The sequence below is a fragment of the Pinus tabuliformis genome, chromosome 5_2 (genome assembly GCF_031772625.1).
Source record: "Pinus tabuliformis cultivar Carrire ecotype Pingquan chromosome 5_2, CPIR1, whole genome shotgun sequence".
In the NCBI taxonomy this organism is placed as follows: domain Eukaryota; kingdom Viridiplantae; phylum Streptophyta; class Pinopsida; order Pinales; family Pinaceae; genus Pinus; species Pinus tabuliformis.
Genome location: NC_142306.1, coordinates 1,078,005,287 through 1,078,025,525, shown reverse-complemented (window position 1 = coordinate 1,078,025,525; position 20,239 = coordinate 1,078,005,287). Strand labels below are relative to the sequence as shown.

Here is a 20,239-nt window from a genome sequence, read left to right as displayed (position 1 = left end):
TGAATCATTCAATGGAATTCTACAGAATGAAAATCACCTTTTGAAAATGGTAGTGAATGCGTTGGGAATGGCCAGTGTCTGATCTATTCATGTAATTTTAAGTTTCATGTGATGTCAATAGATACAAGCCCTTTAGGATTTGACTTCTACTGTCGACCCTAGGCTTGCACCAGACGGCTCAGACCGAGATTTGATCTTTCGGCAAAGAACCTGAGATCTATAGTGCACATTGCCACAACTATTTAATAGTTATGGCCTGCGACAATTGTCGTGAATATGGTATGGTTTTTGGCCATAATTTGTCATGGTTAGCGCATCCAAAATTAGAAACAATATCAGAAATATTGATTGTGTGATGAAGATATGGAGTGGATTGATCTTCATAAAAATTAATTTTATCCATTGAAAGTAAAAAAAGAAGAAAAGGTCTTATTGTGTTGAGAAAGATTAAAAAATAAAAATAAAAAATAAAAAATCTGGTGTTATTTAGGGTTAAAGAGTGAGTCACCCTTTAGAAATAGTTGAATGGAATGAGAATAATATTTTTTGAGTGATAAGTGCTTTTTGGAGTAATAAGTGATTTTGTGGAGTCATAAGGTGCATATTTTGTAAATTTGGAGCGATAAGTGAATTTGTTTGGGTGAAAGACATTATTGTAATCTAGAGGAATCTTTTACTTTGAGAGTGATTGAGTCACTACACGTAGTTTTTTGAAGACAATTTGACGCCAAGGAGTTCTCAGTCTATGCTTGAGACATCTCACTGAAGACATTGTCATGATGATGTATCTTGAAGGTTAATAAAAACATATCTTTTTTGTGGTGATCGTGTCCTAGATCTACCCGAAATTGAATAAGGGGATCATAGGTACACTCTGTGTCGTGAAAGTGCTTGCATGATTTGAGTTGAATTTGTAAAACATTCTCTTTATTATGCTTAAACAAAACAACTACATGCACATAAGAAAGTTTACATATACAAGTAATTGATCAAGCTCCTAAAATCAAAGCTCCCATAATCAATTAAGTTCATAAGCACAAAGCGTCACATCATCAACTTGATAAAAGTAATATTCTGCAACAACATTTCACAACAACTAATTCACGCCATCAAGTTAAGGACTCTACAAATCAAGCACTTCAAGCCTAACAACATCAACATCATCAACACTTTTTGTATCACTTGCAGATAAACTTTTTTTTTGAATTGTAAGGGTGCATTTTCGGTTGTAACCGATACCCTCATTTGATTTGTTATAGTGCTTACATTAAGTCAAGTCAGTTGTCGCTCGAACACTTATCATTTGGGTGCATTTTTGACAGTGTTCAACACCCATCATTTTTTTAGCACATTCAGTGCATCACTAAGTGCAGTAATCACACAGGAGTTCAAGACAACAAGTATTTCAAGCAAGTACAATCAAGCAAGCAAGTGTGTTCATAACAACAACCAAGCAAGCGAGCGTGTCAAAATCAAATCTACAGCAAATGAGCGAATATGAAGTTGATTGAAGCCTTCACAAAGTGTCAGTGCAACATTCAAGCAAAGTGATCGTCATCAAGCGAGCGTGAAAGCAAGCAAGTGTGCGTTCATACAATCAATTGTTAAAACAAGTTCAAGCGAGCGTGCAACAATCAATCAAACATCAAGCGAGCAAGTTCTACAAATCCAACAAGTATTAAAAGCAAGTGAGCGTGAGTTCCAACAAGTTCACATGGTGAAAAGCATTCAGTTGTTAACGATTCTTAACAATTTGATCCTCTTAACTGCTAAAGATGTGGTGCAAATCAGCAAATCAACTCTTGTTGATATTTCAATGAATCTACAACAAGCACATGAAACGATTGAGTTCCTTCAACTGGAGTCGCAACTGTAGAGAAATGAGTTGCAAGAGAAGCATGTTGCTTCCAAGTCTTTGACCAATCCAGAGACAGCTGATCATTCGACTTCATTCATCCAACCAGCTTCAAGTGTTGAAGTTGTTCCAGTTCAACTTTCTTCCAAACCCATCATCAAGCCATGGGAAGAAATTCAAAGTAATCGAAATTGACGTGGCTTAGGATATGTCAAAGATAACGACAACTTACATATCCCTAATTATTTAAAGCCCATTCAGTTCGTCAGTGCCAGATTACTTGAACAAATCACCTCAGTAAGTTCTCAGCAACTTGTAGAACGACCTCAATGCACACAACTTGAAGTTGCAAACAAACAAAAATGCACACAAACTCAAGTTGCAAACAAACCAAAATGTTCTCATTGTCAAAGAACTGGTCATCTGGAAGATCAGTGTTTTGATCTCCATCCTTGTCACCATTGTGGCAAATCAAATCATACATCAGAGAAATGCTACAACCAATGACAGTCAGCCAGATTGAAGATAAATTATTCATGGATTGATCCCTGGGAATGGTCATCCACAGCCAGAAGATTGTACAAGTTTTACAATCGGATTCACTCACACATATTGTAGCTAATGGTCAAAATGAAGATGGTACTCTCGTGCAGTTGAACGGGGGAGTACACCAGTGAAACACTCCTACACCTAAAGGGGGGGGAGTTCAGATATATTTTGGAGAAGATTGCCTCTCCTTTCAGTTGACAAAGGGGGGAAAATGTCAATGAAATTGACAAGTGGTTGTCAGATTGAAAGCCTTGACAACATCAGCGAAGCAGCCAGTGGGCGATCATCATCAGCAAATACGCCAGTGCGCGTTCATCAAATTGTGTCAGTGGACACCAGATGTTGTTTTCAAGCAAAGGACAGTTGGATCCTTTTGCAACTTGGCACGTGATGGAGTTGTCAAGTGAAGTTCATAGATGAATCAGTCATGCAGCTGACTCATGGTCTCTTCATATTGTAGTTTCTTCAACATCCAGCTTTGGCGGTTTTTTAGGCAAATGCTTTTTGAGGATCAACTTGAGAACTTGGAAGATGGTTCCTTGTTCGTTTTGGATTTATCATTGAGGGGGGGGATGTTAGCCTCACTCTCTTAATAATCAATAATAAATCCAATTATTAAATTAAATAAATAAAATCATGAGAATTCCTCAAACTAAGGAGTCTAGTTTGGATGAGAGATTCTCTCCAACTAGCTCTCCTAAATTAGTGTGTAAGTTGAGAAATTGTCTCACCCAAGTGAGTCTAAGATAGATGCACTATCTTAAGACCACTTACTCATGTATTTAAATGTATTATTAAATTATTTGAATAAAAATGAGAATTACATGAGCATGAGAGACCACATGACGGCTCTCTGCCTTTTTCGCCAGTTTAATGTTTGTGTGTTGATTTGCTGTGCATATGGTTATATGGCTTTGTGATTCTTCTTCACACATCGCAATCGCACATTGCCTGCCTTGTTCACATACCATAAGCCCGCAGGACTCGGCTGATTGCGATTTGTGATAAGATAGTCGCTGCCGACAGATTATGGCTTGGCACACGGAAAAATTTTCACCTAGTTAGTGGATTTTTGGAGCTAAGTTGTAGGATAATGTCGGGTTTGGAGCAATTTGTGGAATGAATAGTGGGAAAACTAGGAGAATTCATAACTTTCTTCAGTTTTCCACCAAATTGGTTGCAAAAAGAGGCTAGAGAATCGTTTTTTTAGTATTCTGAACTGATTGGAGCAGGTTTCATAAGAATTTGAGCATTATAAACACATTTTTTTACACTTTTGAGCATAATAGAGAGGCCCAAGCCATTGGAAGCTAGACCAAGGAGACGTAGCCTAGGAGGGGTGAACTCCTTTATCATGTGTTGTTGTAATGTGTTTTTGATGATGTTCTGTACATTTTGATTTATGTTAAATTGCTTATAAAAATAACATAAAAACTCTTCATTTCACTTGCAAAAAAATTGATGAATCCTTAAGCACAATAAAAGCATTTTGTTTATAATCTAAGGAAGATCTTAACACTACAAACTAATATTCTAAATCGGATCATTCTATGGCCGATGTATCCTTGATTATTCTGTTGTTATTATGCTGATTATAAGCATGTATTATGAGTGATGATGTATGGCTCTCCTCATGTTTTGATTTGTAAATGAATTATCACTGTATCTATGACCTAATAGATGATAATGCAGCTAATGATATAAGGTAACAATGCTTCTTAATGATTCTCAGATAACTATCAGACCCCTATTCTCAAATATGTTATTTAAACCTGTATATTACATATTTGTGACATGTTTGTCGAAATGGCTATCATGGCTAGTAGGGGTCCAATCAAGTCCTTGTTCAACTAGTTGCATTTGTATCCTTATTATGTTGCTATCTTTCTATTCTGAAAGTGTCATTGAGTTATGGGAAGTGACCTGGGCTTTGGGCCTGAAAAAGTGTCACAAATCTCGTAGTCGCAGGCATAGGTATGAGGAGAAAAGTCACGAAATGCATGCATACCCATGTTGTGGGAGCGTCTAGAACCTCCTCGACACATGCATGCCCATATCAAGGAAGCGTCAAGGGTTTAATGGTAAAAAACTTCAGTAGGTCTCAGGGGCTGGTTACCTGAGTGGTTGGGATGGCTCCTGGGAGATTTGTCGTTGATGTGGAAGGTCTGTATGGTGTGTTTCCATCGATTCCACTTCATTAAGGTGACCTAGGAGGTTGAATCCCATTATAGCGGCCTCTCATCGTATATTTACCCCAATTAGCCGATTCCTTGTGTAGATGTGGGATGAGGGTGTTACAAATGGCATCCCTGACACAACCCTCTAGAGCAGGGGAAAAAATGAGAAGGGGAGTCGTTAATTAAGGTAGCAAAGGAAGCAAAAAAGAGACACAAACCATTATCCAGTTGGTTACAATTGGCCCCAAATGAATTTGAATTAGTAGCGTCCTGAGGAAATCCTAGTTAACCTTGTTGTAAGCTTTCATAAGGTCTAATTCGAAGATGAGGGCTTTGATCTTTTTGACCTTAATCGAATGAAGGAACTCCTGGGCAATATCAATAGCTTCGTAAATCTGTTGTCCATGCAAGAAACTAAAATTCTCCTTAGAGATTTCCAATACCAACTTCACCTTTAGTCTGTTAGCTATGGTTTTAGCAATAATTTTATAGACCAAGTTACATAGGGAAATGGGTTGGAATTGATCAAAGGAGAGGGCTTTAGAATATTTGGGAATTAAGGCAAGGAAAGTGGCATTGATAGAGTTGTTAACTTTGGCTTTGACTCTAGACTCCTCGACAACTTTCAAAAGGTCATTCCTCAACAGATCAATGAAATGAATAAAAAAATATGCAATCCAGCCGTCAGGCCCAAGACTCTTTTCTTTAGCACAACTCTTCAAAATACCTTCAATCTCATCCAGGGAAACCTGTCTACCAACAAAATCTGCCTCTTCTTCAGAGAAAAAATGAGGGAATAGATTGATTACCTGTAATTGCTCCATTAAGTTATTGACATGGGGCTTCTTAAAAAGAGAGGAGAAATGAGAGACCACAAATTTATTTAAATCATCTTTATCAGAAATAATCAATCCATCAAGCCCCTTTAATTCCCAAATAGAGTTGATTACTTTTCTATAAGAAGCATACTTATGAAAGAATTTGGTGTTACCGTCGCCCTTGGATATCCAGTTGGTCTGCTTTTAATTCTCCAAGCTTCTTCGTTTAGATTTAAAATGTGTAATTTTCTCGATTGAAGGTTGCATATGTGTGCTTTGATTTTTGAAGGGAACATATCATTGTAAAAAGAGCAGTTGAAAAAATATATTTCCTGCTCAATTGATCCAAGCTCGACATTTAGCTCTCTCTTCTTATCCTTCTCTCATATGACAACCAATTTCTTCAACAAGTTTAACTTGAAAGAGAAAGAATCCATGTCTGAAGCAAGAAAAGGCACCTCCAGAGAAGGCCAGGAATCCCTAACAATCTTATTAAAAGACTGATCTTCGATTTAAGCATGATTAAGTTTAAATGGAGAGGGAGAGAAAGACTTTTGAACCTCGATCTCCATAAAAATAGGAGAGTGATCTGAGATACCATCTAAGACAATCCAAGATCTATATTTGTTGAAGCAAGGAATAAGATTTTCCACCAATAGAAAGTGATCTAGTCTTTTCGTAATCCCATCACTATCCACTCTGCAATTTTTTCAAGTGGGAGCCGTTAGAGACAAACATATATCAATAAGCTCTACATTTTGGAACAAAGAAATAAAATAGAGAGCAAGAGGATCCTGTCTGGCTTTATTGTCCTAGATCTCATTAGAAGACAAAGTTAGATTAAGATCACCTGTGAGAATCATCTTATTGCATCCAAGAAGGTCATTGCTTTGAAAGTCATCCCCCATCATTTCGTTATAAGGCCCGTAGCAATTGACAACAATCACCCACCTGGAAAAACCTCTTAAATTACCTTCAAGAATTAATTCCATTTTAGATTGGAAAGTAGAGAAAGAGGCCAAGTAGGGTCCCAAGCAACAACTAGGCCACCAGACTGACCATCTGCATCCGACGCGTAGACGCAGCAATTGAGGTAGATTTTAGAGAAGAACTCCAAAGCTTTGGTCCCTGATACCATAGTTTCCTGAAATAACATAATAGATGGGCAATGAGACACAATCAACCTCCTAAGGGAAAGGAATTTGGAGTTTCCCCCAATTCCCCTAATGTTCAACAATAAGACTGCCATTCTTGACTTCCTTCAATGGGAAATTGCACTCCAAGGGCCCAAGAGGAAGAGACACTAGAGGCCCCACGAGAGGCAAAGTCTCTAGCCAAGGATATATATATTTTTTCTAATGGACGGTGATGAAGGCATCAAAGAGAGCAGGAAACCCTGTCAGGGGCGGAGGAAGAATTGAGAATCAAAAGAGGAATAACATTCAAAATATCTCGGGAGGATGGGAGGGCAGAAGGAGGGAATCATGTTGAGGGAAGAATACCATGGGGAGGAGGCGATACATATGTAGGAACTAGAGGAGGGAAAAAACATATATCTTGTAGTATGCCTAACCGGATAATATGGGGTACAAAGGGAGGTACCCAAGGGAATAATATGATGTAATGATTAAGGATGATAAATAAATGGGTCATAGTTTATAAATAAAGTGGTTAACACTCATTATGGAGAGTCTCTAGCCTCTATATAAGCTTCATACATACAATACCACGGGTCTCTAAATACCATACATCTAATACCATGGGATTATCACATTATTTCCTAACTACTTATGGTCCCTTGCATAATGCGGGTTAACCACTTTATTTATAAACTATGATCCATTTATTTATCTTCCTTAATCACTACATCATATTATTCCCCTGGGTCCCTTCATCTGTACCCCATATTATCCCCCTTAGGTATACTACATATCTAGGGAGTCCAGGGAATTGGGATGAGCCTAGAAATGAGAGTTATGAACGGAATTGACAGAGGAAAAAGAAGAGGGATTTAGAACAAGGGGGATACAACTTGAAGAGGAGGGCTTGACAACATAAGGGGGCAATAGAGGGGGGAAGGGAGGCCTAAAGGAGGGCAAGGGACTAGGGCATTTTCTAGACAATTCAAAAGCATTAACATGAGAGCCACTGTTAACAGGACTGAGACCAAGAACAACAAGGGAATTCTTACTGAAGCTTATATCCGAATTAGGATTGATACCATTATAAACAAAGCTTTGTTTATATTTGTCCAGCATAACTAAATCTTTAGGAGAAGGGACAAAAATTAAGGAGTCTTGCATAGGAGCTACCTGGGATGAGAATGCATATGGGGACAATGATTCATGCAAAGGATGACTTGTAATGACATTTACATCATATCAACATCCTATTAATCAAGCAGAATTTAGCTAACTCTCTAAAAAAAAAAACCCTAATAATTTTAATAGTGAAAATGGACACAACTTTAGCTAATTTTAAAAATCCACTATCCATTCCCTAATTCAATAAACCTTCTTTCTCTTTCTTATCTTCCCCCACTCCCCTTAAATTCCTTAAGGCTCTTCCTTATTTTGTTTTATTTTTTAGCATTTAATCACCACCCCTTAAAGGTAATCTCTATCTAACCTCTATAATCCTTTCTTCTTTTTTCTCGTATCTCTTTCTTACCTATTTCCTAATCCATTCTCTAATATCTTGCCTTATGCTCCATTCTTAACTATTTCTTAATCCCTCCTCCTCCCATTTTTTGCTTTGAACTTTTCCTTGACCCCGTCTGTAACGTCCTCGGGTGTGCGCCGAGTTGGAGCGCACGGGCGGTTGTGCGACGGGCACGTGGGTGTGCGACGAGCTGGAGCGCATGGGCGGTTGTGCGACGGGCGCGCGCAGGTGAACGACGAGTTGGAGCGCACAACGAAGGAGCGACCGGTTATGCGACATAAGTTGCGACAAAACCTACGATACAATGAAATGCGGTGGAGTGTTTATACCCGGTTGGAGTGTTTGGCGATGTGCTTGAGGGCCGACTCACATGGAGGGCGGGCCAACTTAAAGTTGGGCGTTAAACGATGGCCAAGGGGTGTGTAAACGAAGGTTGGGTGGTCGGCTGGGCAGCCCCACCCACACGTTACGAAGGGTATATATGAAATGCGTTTGGGAAGCATTTGGAGATCACAAGTTCGATCAACATCTTCGCACAAAAGGAGTGCGCAGTCTAGTGCACAGATTAGACAAGAGGAAGAGCGCATAGCTCATGCGCTAAGTCTTGGTTAGCCGCACGAAGGTAACTCGCACTTGAAGTTGGGTGAAGGCGTTGGGCAAGGTGTGCCCGTTGGTCGGTTAAGGCGTGCACGACGATCGTGTAGTGCCCGTTTGTGCTAAGTCTTGGCATGGGTGTCTTGATGGCTCGGGTGAGCGCCCGCCCATCATGTAAGTGTGCACGAAGGTGAACAAAGGTTTGCCTTGATTGTAAAATTGGCTAAGTATGAAACTTGGACTTCCAAGTATACTTGTGAAAGCTTGCAATATTGAAGATTGATTAATACATATATTTCGGGCAGACTCATTGTTCAGGGAGTTGCCCTTCCCTTTATACTGTGCAATTGTGTTCTCGTTTATAATTGTTGTTGATAATGAATGTGTATGGGTGTTCATTGGTATAAAGGATAAACATAATAATACTTGGTTGCGAAACACAAACTAAGTAGGAGAAAATGAATTAGGCGTAGTCCACGAATATAAGTATTGGTGAAAAGAAAGTATTTGGTGGTGCCGCACCTCGCTAAGAGCGGTTGAAAGACTATCGCCAACTTGGAGGCGTGACACCGCCCATCTTACTTCTCCACTCTTTATTCTTATCCTAATTTCACTACAACTTTCACTCAATTCTAAAATTTTAATTTTGGTTTTGTAATTTAATTTTAATTTTGATTTTATAATTTATACATTTTTTTTCCTTAATTAAGTTTTCAAAGTATTCTAAAATGATTATTAAATTATTTTAAAAATTAAAATGCTTTTGTTTTTTACTTTCTATTTCCTTTAAATTTTCATAACATTTCATAACACTCATCAATTTATTTTAATAATTTTTCCAATCAACTATATTATATTATTATATTTTCCCATACTTAAATTTTCATGATATTTCACAACACTTGTCAAACTATTTTAATAAAATTTTCAAATAACTATATTATATTATTATATTTTAATTAAATTTTCTTAATATTTCATAACACTTATCAAACTATTTTAATAATTTTTTCAGATAGCTAGATTATATTATTATATATTTTTACTACCCTACCATTTAAAATTTAAAATATTTCAAAATCGTACGAACAAGACAATTTCCAAAAAGTTTAAATGCTTTTTAATTTTTATTTTAAGTAAACCCAAAATCATATCTTTAAAAAAGTGGGTACTTATTTAAGTTATACACAGACAGATGAGAGTATTATTGACTTAACTTTATATATTAATAAACTATTTTAACTAAACAGCTTTCCTATATACTATTAATTTCTTTTTATTAAAAGATTATATAAATAAATATTACTTTTATTATATTAATTTTAAATTGAGTTTTTGATTAAATATTTATACCAAATAAAATTTCTAACAATAAATTATGAGCCTGAAAGATAATCGGTGGATAACCATCACCAAATAAACGCCAAGAAATGTAACACCGAAAGACAAGGTGCCCACAAATCATTAAAATAGAGCATCTCTTTTCTTTTCTATGATCAAACTGAGAGAATAACCATGGTGGCCGACTATGGAGGAAAGAGCACAAATCATTAAAATAGAGCATGTCTTTTCTATAATCAATCTGAGAGAATAACCATGGTGGCCGACTATGGAGGAAAGAGCTCGAGTCAGGGGGGACCAATATGATTAGGGCATTGGCATTGACAATGAGAGTTGTGAGGGGGAGGGTTGGGAAAAGGGCATTGGTATGCCACTGAAGCCACACAACAGAAGAGGGGTGGGAGATTGAGGGGGGAGCGACAGGGAGAGAGCGGAAGGAACAAGATCAACGAGAAGAGACACGGGAGAAAAAAATGAAAAGGGTATAATCATTTACTCTTCTGGTTCAAATATTTATTTCCTCCCCTCTTCTATCTATTTGAAAAACAAACAGACTTGGATTCACAGAATTAGTGTCAGAGCCCTTACCACAATAAGGAAAACAGAATTCAATAGAATCAGAATTATGATCAGCATTGCAGGAAAAACATAGATACCGACATGGTTACAACTTTGGGCGGTGAGTTACATCCCAGTACTCACGGAATTATCCGATTTATTTTCTCCAATAGGATACGTTTTCTGGGTTTGTTTTGATTTTGTCATATGTGGACTTGGAATTCCTCAATTCTGAACATATTGCCGGTCTTTTGTTTTTTTATTGGATGCGTGTGAAAAATTGTTTTTGGTTCTTCATGTATGGGTATGCAAAATCCCTGGCTATGTTTGTGGATTTTATTTTCGTTACGTTTCTTGTGGGCGTGTGATCTTGCTTTTGTTTATCATCTTTGTTTATGTTTGTTGTGGCGAAGTCTTTATCAATGACCCTTGGTCATGCTTCCTATTGCTGTGAATTGTCTTTGTTTTGGCGTATATCTGAGAATGATCTTTGGCTATATTATGTTTTCTGTTTGAATTATCCTTGGTTATGCTTGTTGAAAGGGAGATCGTGATAATGATCATATTGTGCCCAAATTTTGACTCGATATGAAATCACTTCATTCGGTGCTTCTTACCAAGGCCTTATTCTCAAAGGATTAACTTTAAAAGGTTATTTCCTACTTAGATAAGCGTTGATCAGGGCAAGTCTTTGAGAAGATTTACCTTACATGGATTACCCTTGGTATCCCTGGTTATGTTCGTTATGGTGTCCAGTATCCCTGGTTATATTTGGAGTAGGTATGAGCCTCTGATGACTTAGTTGTATTTGCTAGGCATATGGATTTTCAATTCTGGTAATGTGCCTGATGTTTGTTAAAAGGCTCTGAATGATGCTTAGTTATGTTAGATATAGACATATATATAGTCCTAGGCCCTTTCAGTCATTGTTATCGTGTCTGCCAATGATCCTTTCCTATATTTACTGTGAATATTGAGTTATTCAGTGTTTTGGTTGTTAGTTGGATCTGTGAAACGATACTGTCTATGCTTTCCATGGGTATGGATTATTTTCAGTGTTCCTGGTCATGCTTATTATGGGCATGAATGATCATTTGTTATGTTTGTTAGAGGTGAAACTGTGGTTATGTTTGATACTGATAAGGATTGTCCGCACTGTCATTTCTTGTGGGTGAGACTAAGTAAATTATCAGTTTTTGCGGATCCAGCGGGTTTTAGTAGTGCAAGAAAAATAGTTATTTGTGTAGAACACTACCAACCACATGAAAATATGAAAGAAGGCTCTCAGACGGTTCTTGCCTATATGCTTGTGGGTGCAACTGATTGCCTGTTATATTATATTTGTTATCGCTAAGATTGAAGGAATGATCATTTCTTATATTGCTGTATATTGTTATATTATAATTGTTATGGCTAAGATTGCAGGAATGATCATTTCTTATATTGCTGTATATTTTTTTATTTCTCTCCAAGGTAAACCTCATGGGAAACCCAAGGGATGTTTTTTCCATTTGTGGATGGCATCCCTAGTAATTTTGTTGGTAGAGACTAGTACACCTAACCTAGGGTGATTCAAATCGGGCACCTGCTGGCATGGAACTAGCCAAATGCCCAGCAACGTTGGCAACAGCCTTTTGATCTATTCCCTTGGGCTATATTTCCTATTTATATGGGTTGTTCTCGATCAATTTTGTGATGTTGTGAACTACCTTTTAAGCTTGTAAGGGGTAAGACTGTGGAAAATACTTTCTGCGTTTTCTATTGGTATCAATTAATATGGATGCTCCATACTCTTTAGTTGTTGACTGGGCCATCGATATGCTTGTTTATGGGTAGGTTCCTGTAATTGATATCTGGTTAAGTTGGTCATAGATAAGGGTTGTCCTTGGTTAGATTTGTTGTGGCTTGATGGATCACTGGCTAAGTTTGTCATGGGAATGGGTTAGTTTGGGCAAGACTGATCCCTAATTATGTTTGTAAGGTTATGAATGGTTGTAGTTTTATTCGTCTGTTATCAGACTGATCAAAGAAAAAATTCAACACTGTTTACTGCAGTCAACAGATACAGCCAACATGAAAAAGGTGAAAAATGAGCCAGTTATTGCTCCCAGAGAGGTGTACAAGGATTCTATTGCTGAAGTTTCAGTAGAGCTTTCTAAGAAAATGATAAAGAACAATATTAATGTGGGCTCTGCCAATGAAGTTCGCCCACTGACTTATCGTGACAATGCTATTCCGCGAGAAGAAATAGTTCCGGATACGTTAGATGACCTCCCAAAGGAAATGAAGGAGCTGAAGATCAGGGATGACAAAAGCAGCAATGCTGATAATAAGGTTAGTAACTCAACCTGATTGATATTGGTTTGCTTAGCTTTTCAATCTGAATGCTATTTTTATTGTCATACGAAAGTTCTTGCATGGAAAGTATTGCTCACCAGCAAGTGCAACTAATTTATGTGAACCATGAAAGACAAATTTGATGCCCAAATTGGTTATTTGTAGCATCAGTCCTTGTCTTCTTTCTTCAGAAACTTTTGGGAATGTCTTCCAGATCTCAGAAATTATTTGAACTTAAGAGCTGTTTTCGTGTATCATAAAACTTTCCTTGTTTCAAAATGTATTTGTTGTAGGAAATAGATGTTCCTATAGTAGATGGAATTGTCACCGAGGTCGGACAGGTTATTGCGATGCCGGTTGGTGGTAGAAATGGCCAGCTGAAGCAAGTGAGTTTTGAATTGATTACTTAAGAGTATTTCAAATGCAAAAATCTGTATTTGGAATAGGAAAGAGGCTCATCTTTTTGTCCATAGTGATTGCAGACTGTCAGTTATAAGGCAGAGCGGGTTGTGGGAACTGGGTCTTTTGGCACTGTCTTTCAGGTATGAATTAGCTACCCTGGATGGACGACATTTGAGAATCCACTACATTATTCAAAGCCTGAAGTTTGCTCTTAATTATTTAGTTGTCTGTATCAATTTTGTTGGCCTGATTTAGTCTGCATTAAAGTACAAGTCATTTCTCATCCAGATGTACCTTAGTTATAGATGAGTATTGACTTATAATTTAACCATCTTTTTCTCTGTCTGATACAGGCAAAATGCTTAGAAACTGGTGAGACTGTAGCTATCAAAAAGGTCCTGCAGGACAAACGATATAAAAATCGTGAATTGCAAATGATGCGCCTTATGGAGCACCCCAATATTGTATCTCTGAAACACTGTTTTTTTTCAACCACTGACAAAGATGAACTGTACCTCAATTTGGTTCTTGAGTATGTACCAGAGACAGTTTATCGAATCACAAAGCACTACACTAGAATCAATCAGCGGATGCCTTTACTTTATGTAAAACTATACACTTATCAGGTAAGGAGTTGCTCTCTTTATGTACTTGAGCAACTGACTTGATTTTCTGTTTGTTTAGATGTTGTCTGACACAATGTCTTGGTTGCCAGATGTGCAGAGCACTAGCTTATACTCATAATTCGATTGGGGTATGTCACAGAGACATCAAGCCGCAGAACCTTTTGGTAAGTCATATCATCAGCTTGCAGCAAAGCTAATGTCATTGTAAGATGTATTTGAGCAATTTGCTGAAAATATGCTTCCACAGGTCAATCCCCACTCGCACCAGCTCAAGTTATGTGATTTTGGAAGTGCCAAAGTTCTGGTAAGAATGTCATTTTTTGAGTTTAACATCATCTGATAATATTCCGTACTTATTAATTTGACATGTAAAGTTGGTCATATTCTTAAAATGGTTGTATTTACTTTTCTAGTTGTGATGCATAAGTTGTTTGAAATGGATGTTGTAATTCTTGTAGAATTGCAGAAATTTGCTATTGCTAATGAAATCAAATTGAAATCAAGAGACAAAAATTTCTTCTACTAATCTACGGAATGGAAAACACACGATAGAAACACATGCAATAACATGCAACCATCAAAATACAAGGAACACAATGATTTTATAGGGGAACCACACTGGGAAAAACCCTTCTGCTGCTTTGCATTAATTCAGATGAGAATATGGATCAATTACAATGTCTTGCTTCAATCCTGAAGCACACCCTGCACTGCAATTCTGATCTCTTGCTCACTGACCTGCTCTGACCAACACTTAGCCAAAATAGGCCTCAGCTTTCCTCCTATTTCCTTGCGCAATCCTGGAGGAAATTAGCCCCTAAAAAATAGGAGAATTCCCTATTTCCTTGCGCAAATCCTGAAGGAATTGACCACCTGCTCAATGCAAAAACACTGTACACTCAACTAGTATACAATTGATAATTACAATGTGCCTTTTTCTCCACTCCAACTAGGCAATTCGAATTCCATGCATGACTGGGTTTATTTTTAGTAAATTGATCAGTTAATTGAGAGATCAGTGAGTTAACAACTGTTATAACTACTCAACTGAACTCCTACTGACTCCACTAAGGACTAGAGCTCAGTTAATTGAGTTTAACTAACAATAACTTCACTAGATTGCTAAATTTCAGTGTGGAAAAAGTCGGGAAAAAATCGGGATTAATTCCCGATTTTTTGATTTTTTTGGCTGGCCGATTAAATCGGCCGATTTTTTGCCGATTTTTTCCCAGTCGAAAAAGTCGGGATTAAATCGAAAAAGTCGGGATTAAATCGGGACTTTTTCCAAAAAATCGTGGTATTTTTTTAATGATTGATTTTTTGTTTGAAAAAATCGGGATTTTATTGAAAAAATCGGGATTTTATTGAAAAAGTCCGGATTTTTTTAAAAATGAATATTTTTGTATTTTTTTAAATTTTGCCGACTTTTTGCCGACTTTTTCGAAAAACTCCCGACTTTAACGACTTTTTCAACTTTTGGACCCTTGCCGATTTAATCCCGACTTCGACTTTTTCCACATTGCTAAATTTTAGCAATCAACCCATTCGAAACTCTGCTTCTAGCCTATAACTCAAATTTACTGACTTAACTAGGAGACAATGCCATGTCACTCCAGCGAACTGCAATCCAAGTCATCCTGCTGATGTGGAAAATCGAATTTCTCTATATGGCTAAGGCACAAGTCAAATGAAGCCTTTTCTTGCCACAATTTTAACAATTCTCATTATTTCCAGTCAAAGTATTTATTTCTTTTGCTGTTTCTGCTTGGAATCTGGATATATTTATTTGAAGTTAAGATATTTGGCTTTGATAAAATTATTCATTTCTTGTTATAGGTCAAGGGTGAACCGAATATATCATATATTTGCTCCCGCTATTATCGAGCTCCTGAGCTGATCTTTGGAGCTACAGAGTATACAACTGCTATTGATGTATGGTCAACAGGTTGTGTCATGGCTGAGCTACTTTTGGGTCAGGTGCATGGGCTGTTTTTTTCCAAAATATTGCAGATGTTTTACTGTATAATTACATATGTTATTGGTTTTTAGCTTGTGTATTTGAGTGACTGAAACTCATGTGTTTATTTCTGTTTCTCAGCCACTTTTCCCTGGGGAGAGTGGAGTGGACCAGCTTGTGGAGATTATTAAGGTGATATATATTTCCATCTCTGGTTCATACTAAACTTGCACTGTAGTGTTGCAATTTTTGTAGTTTATTGAGGTTTGCTTGCAGTAATTGAAATATTACTCGCAGGTCCTTGGGACTCCCACTCGCGAGGAGATTAAATGCATGAATCCTAATTATCCAGAGTTTAAGTTTCCACAGATAAAGGCCCACCCTTGGCAGAAGGTTGGTATTGGCAACTGTTATATCTCCAATTTACTCCTTTCGCATCAGTGTAGAAAGTGACGTGTTTGTTTTCTCAGCTATTCCACAGGCGAGCACCTGCAGAGGCGATAGATCTTCTCTCAAGGATTCTCCAGTACTCACCGAGTCTTCGCTGCACTGCTGTAAGTTAGATACATTTGTACATGTTTGCAGACATGGACAACATTGTAGTTTCTTTGAATATATAGATTGCAGATGTTCCCTCTGTTTTTGGGACATTCTAAAAGGATATTCACTGGATGCACAGCTTGAAGCATGTGCACATCCCTTCTTTGATGAACTCCGGGATCCCAGCACCTGCTTACCTAATGGTCGCCCCTTACCCCCACTGTTTAACTTCAAACCACATGGTAACTGAACTGATCTCTTACTTTCTGTTTTTAGGTTTAAATTTTATTATAGTTTTCCCTGGTATTGTCTATTGCACTTTGATCTAGATAGAATTTAGTTGCTTTTGTGTTCCTGCTTGTCACCTTTGCTTTACATGCAGAACTAAAAGGAGCTACTCCTGACCTTATTCAAAAGTTGATCCCTGATCATGCAAGAAAGTGATTGCTTGGTTTTGAATTGAAAGAGAGAAAAATGCATATTTGATGGAATCAACGACGTTGATTACTGTGTTCGGGGCTTCAAAATTTCAGGAAAAATATCTAATGCTGTGTCTTGTAAGTTATGTGGTAAAAGTCCTGCAATTGATGGGCAATATTCTTGTAAAAAATATTCACTAATTGTGGGGCACAATTCTTTTCTATATTCTCTCACCTGTTGGGAACCTAAGATATCCTCTTTAAACTGTTGAAAATGATTTCAAGATGAAAGGCACATTTTGAAAATTCATGAGGTTGGGGCTGAACATCAAAACTGCTTATAGACCATGGTTTCTAAAATCTATCAGCATGTACGATCATAATTATTTGTCATTTCTTTGTATTCTAGTTGATTCTTACAAGTTCTTATCGCGCAAAGAATATTTTTAGGCAAGAATGCTATTCAGGACATGTTCGTGAATCATATTTTCTTCTCAAATGTCAAGACTTGTAAGTAACATAGCCAGCTACTATATCTATGTTTATCTCTTCTTGTTTCCTTGCCTAATTCGGGTTATCACTTGTAATAATTAAATATATCATGCCAGTTGTTCTTGTTGTTTGGCTTTTGCTACGTTGCCTTCTTTGGTGTTTTATAAACACCATACCTAACTACTATATCTATGCTATCTCTTATTGTTTCCTTTTCCAATACGGGATATCACTTGTAATAGCTAAATTTCTCATGCCAGTTGTTCTTATTGTTTGGTCTTTGCTACGTGGCCTTCTCTGATGTTTTCTAAGCATACTTCCTTCCATGGGATACATTGAACATACTTAGGGACGCTAATTGTGGATAATTTTAATGCTGGGGCCTAGTGATATCAAAACATCCTTCCATTTTGAGATTCTTTAATCTACTTTCTTACTCTTATATTCTATATTCGATCATTTCTCACAGTTTATTATTTGTTTTTTATTCCTTCATTAGACCCCTGTATTTTGTCGCACTTTTTTCTCCAAATAATTCTATATCTCCAGTTTAACCTTTGATATTGCAAGATCCTAATTTGGTGACTTCTTGAAGATGCATCCTTTTACTGTCCTCTCAACTTTGTCTTATTGCTTGTTGAACTGCTATTTCGGACTGCCATTGGCTCAGGTGTGTTGTGGTCCATGTGGTACTAAATCCTAAATGAGATGTACTTTAAGAAGGCACGGAAAGCATGTTAGGTAAAATCCTTCTTCCACGCATTGTTGGTCAGAAATCCCTAGGTTGAGGGGGAGAGCTTTTAATAAAATTGTTATACACCATCTCCATGAGGATTTTGAGTACGGTTTAGGTGTTTATTTGTTGTATGGATCATGTGGCATGTTCGAATATGAATATTGAAATATATGAATCAGAAAGATCATGGTTATCAATATGCCAAGACAAATATTTTAGATATAGTGAAAATTGGGTTGTAAGGCTTCCCTTGAGGCTTGGAGCAGTTTGGTCTTACAGGGGCATCCAATTTCCTGAATGTAAAGAGTTGATTTCTCTAATGTTTGTGGGTTATTACTTTGGTTAAAGATATGTCTCTCATAACCTTAACATATTTGTCATTTTAACAAGTTAAATTTGAATATCCTTTTCTTTGTTGTGAGCTGTTTTTTCCGCAGAAAACATCGTAACTCTTCCATTGCTTAAAACACAAAAGTTACATTCTATATCCAGGGCAAAAATTGGCTTCTTAAAAAATAAAATAACAGTGAAGAGCTCAGTTGAAAGACAGTAACAGTAGTGATCTATGACAGTTTATGGGGATGGAATCTAACATCCAGGGGTCAAGCTAACAGTAAAGGTAAGAGATCTAAACCAGAGAAAATTACAATTTCAACAATCCCAGATGAAAGACATCCTCTACCCCATATTGAGATGATATCTATGATACAGACCCTGCTGCTCTGCTGCATGCCAGTTTTGATAGCTTATCTGTAATAGTATTGTGTTTGATGGATTCCAACGCGGTCTTTAAATCACTAGCTAGCTGTAGACCACCATCTAAACTGATATTTCTCGGTTCCATAGATCCATTAATCCAAGGAATACTCAACTTTGAATCTCAATAAGTGCTTATATCACTTAATCTAGCCTCCTGAGCAATTGTCATCACTATGGACAAAGCCTTCACTTCTGAGTTGTTTGTTTGTCTTCTGAAGCCAAGCTCAAAAGATATCTGATCTGAATCTAATAAGATTAGGAGGCTTATACACTTTCACCAGGATTTTGTTGAGCTGCTCTATTAAAGAAGCCACTGGGATTTGTTTCATCTATGTCACCCTTACCTGCCACACTCTGTTTCTTAAGTTTCATGCTGAGTCCAAAGAATTTGTAGGACCCTTGTACCTTGTTAAAACTTAAAATAGAAGCTGGAGTGTGAATTTTCCCTGGAATAGAGAGCCATTCCTTCCCAGCCATATGTACCACAATACAAACAATAGAAGGGAATAGTCCTCCTTTCTTGTGTCAGTGTCCTCCAACCGGTTTTGCAGAGCTTCCTCTATTGACTCTCATTCCCGTCTTTGTTTTCCTCTTGGATTCTTCTCACTGCTGCCCATATTTTACGAAATGGCATGATAGGAACAAATGATATACTGTCATTATTCTCCTGGCACAAAATGCAGTACACTGGGCCCTGCCAGGGCATTTTCTGTAGTTTGTCCTAGGTAAGGATTCTATTGAATAGAATGAGCTAAAGAGGTGTCATTACCTTTAAGGGTGCTTTGAGTTTCCATATAAGATCCCATTTGCATCCTTCGACGACCTCTACTTGATTAGCTAAAGAGAGCTTGTACCCCAGGCTGACTTTGTAAAGACCATCTGATCTGTTAGCAGTCCACACCAGGGAGCCCGGTGTATGTTGGACCTTGATAAATGCCTTCATCAAAAAAGCCCTGTATTGAATCTTTTGAGCAGCCCATTCATTCATCAAAACCAACATCTCTGCATCTTTCCACCTTTTAGATCACCATCACCATTGTCATATACATTTACCAAGAAACAGAAATGTGTTGCCCAAAAGCAACTAATCAATGCATGAGACACTGTCAGACGGTGTCTGTACTCCTCCAACCCAAGGGTTTGCCTCTATTGGTGCATGTTCTTCGTTATGAATTAACTTTGCCCAATGATCCCCTATTATTGGAAAAACCCCTAACTTTACCTTCCAGCTTATAGAACCTCCATTGACGTGTTTGTTTAAGTATCTTATCCATTCTTGTATGCTTTTGGGATTTGATATATTTCCTTCTCATTACAGTTTGCCAGAGGTCTTCAGTGGTGACAATTCCCCACATGCCCTTTGCTGCCAAAGCTATAGAGAAGAGACTTAAATCGTTGAATCTCCAACCTCCTGCCTT

General features: G+C 37.5%; 1 protein-coding gene across 1 annotated transcript; it reads left to right on the top strand.

The window, feature by feature from the left end:
• The first annotated feature begins 10,177 nt into the window (after positions 1 to 10,177).
• On the top strand, positions 10,178 to 17,227 carry LOC149162976 (shaggy-related protein kinase epsilon-like). The gene is made up of 13 exons (XM_089437472.1): positions 10,178 to 10,477; positions 12,609 to 12,887; positions 13,184 to 13,276; positions 13,373 to 13,432; positions 13,646 to 13,918; positions 14,008 to 14,082; positions 14,166 to 14,222; positions 15,755 to 15,895; positions 16,017 to 16,067; positions 16,173 to 16,268; positions 16,346 to 16,429; positions 16,555 to 16,657; positions 16,798 to 17,227. Exons 1-13 carry the CDS (start codon positions 10,469 to 10,471, stop codon positions 16,857 to 16,859), a joined length of 1,383 nt encoding a protein of 460 aa, XP_089293598.1. The 5' UTR covers positions 10,178 to 10,468; the 3' UTR covers positions 16,860 to 17,227.
• Positions 17,228 to 20,239: the final 3,012 nt, after the last annotated feature.

Excerpts from the sequence above, each read along its gene's own strand:
- LOC149162976 (XM_089437472.1), top strand. Across the intron at positions 13,919-14,007 it reads TAAAACTATACACTTATCAG|ATGTGCAGAGCACTAGCTTA; the intron begins GTAAGGAGTTGC and ends CTTGGTTGCCAG. Across the intron at positions 16,658-16,797 it reads GTTTAACTTCAAACCACATG|AACTAAAAGGAGCTACTCCT; the intron begins GTAACTGAACTG and ends CTTTACATGCAG.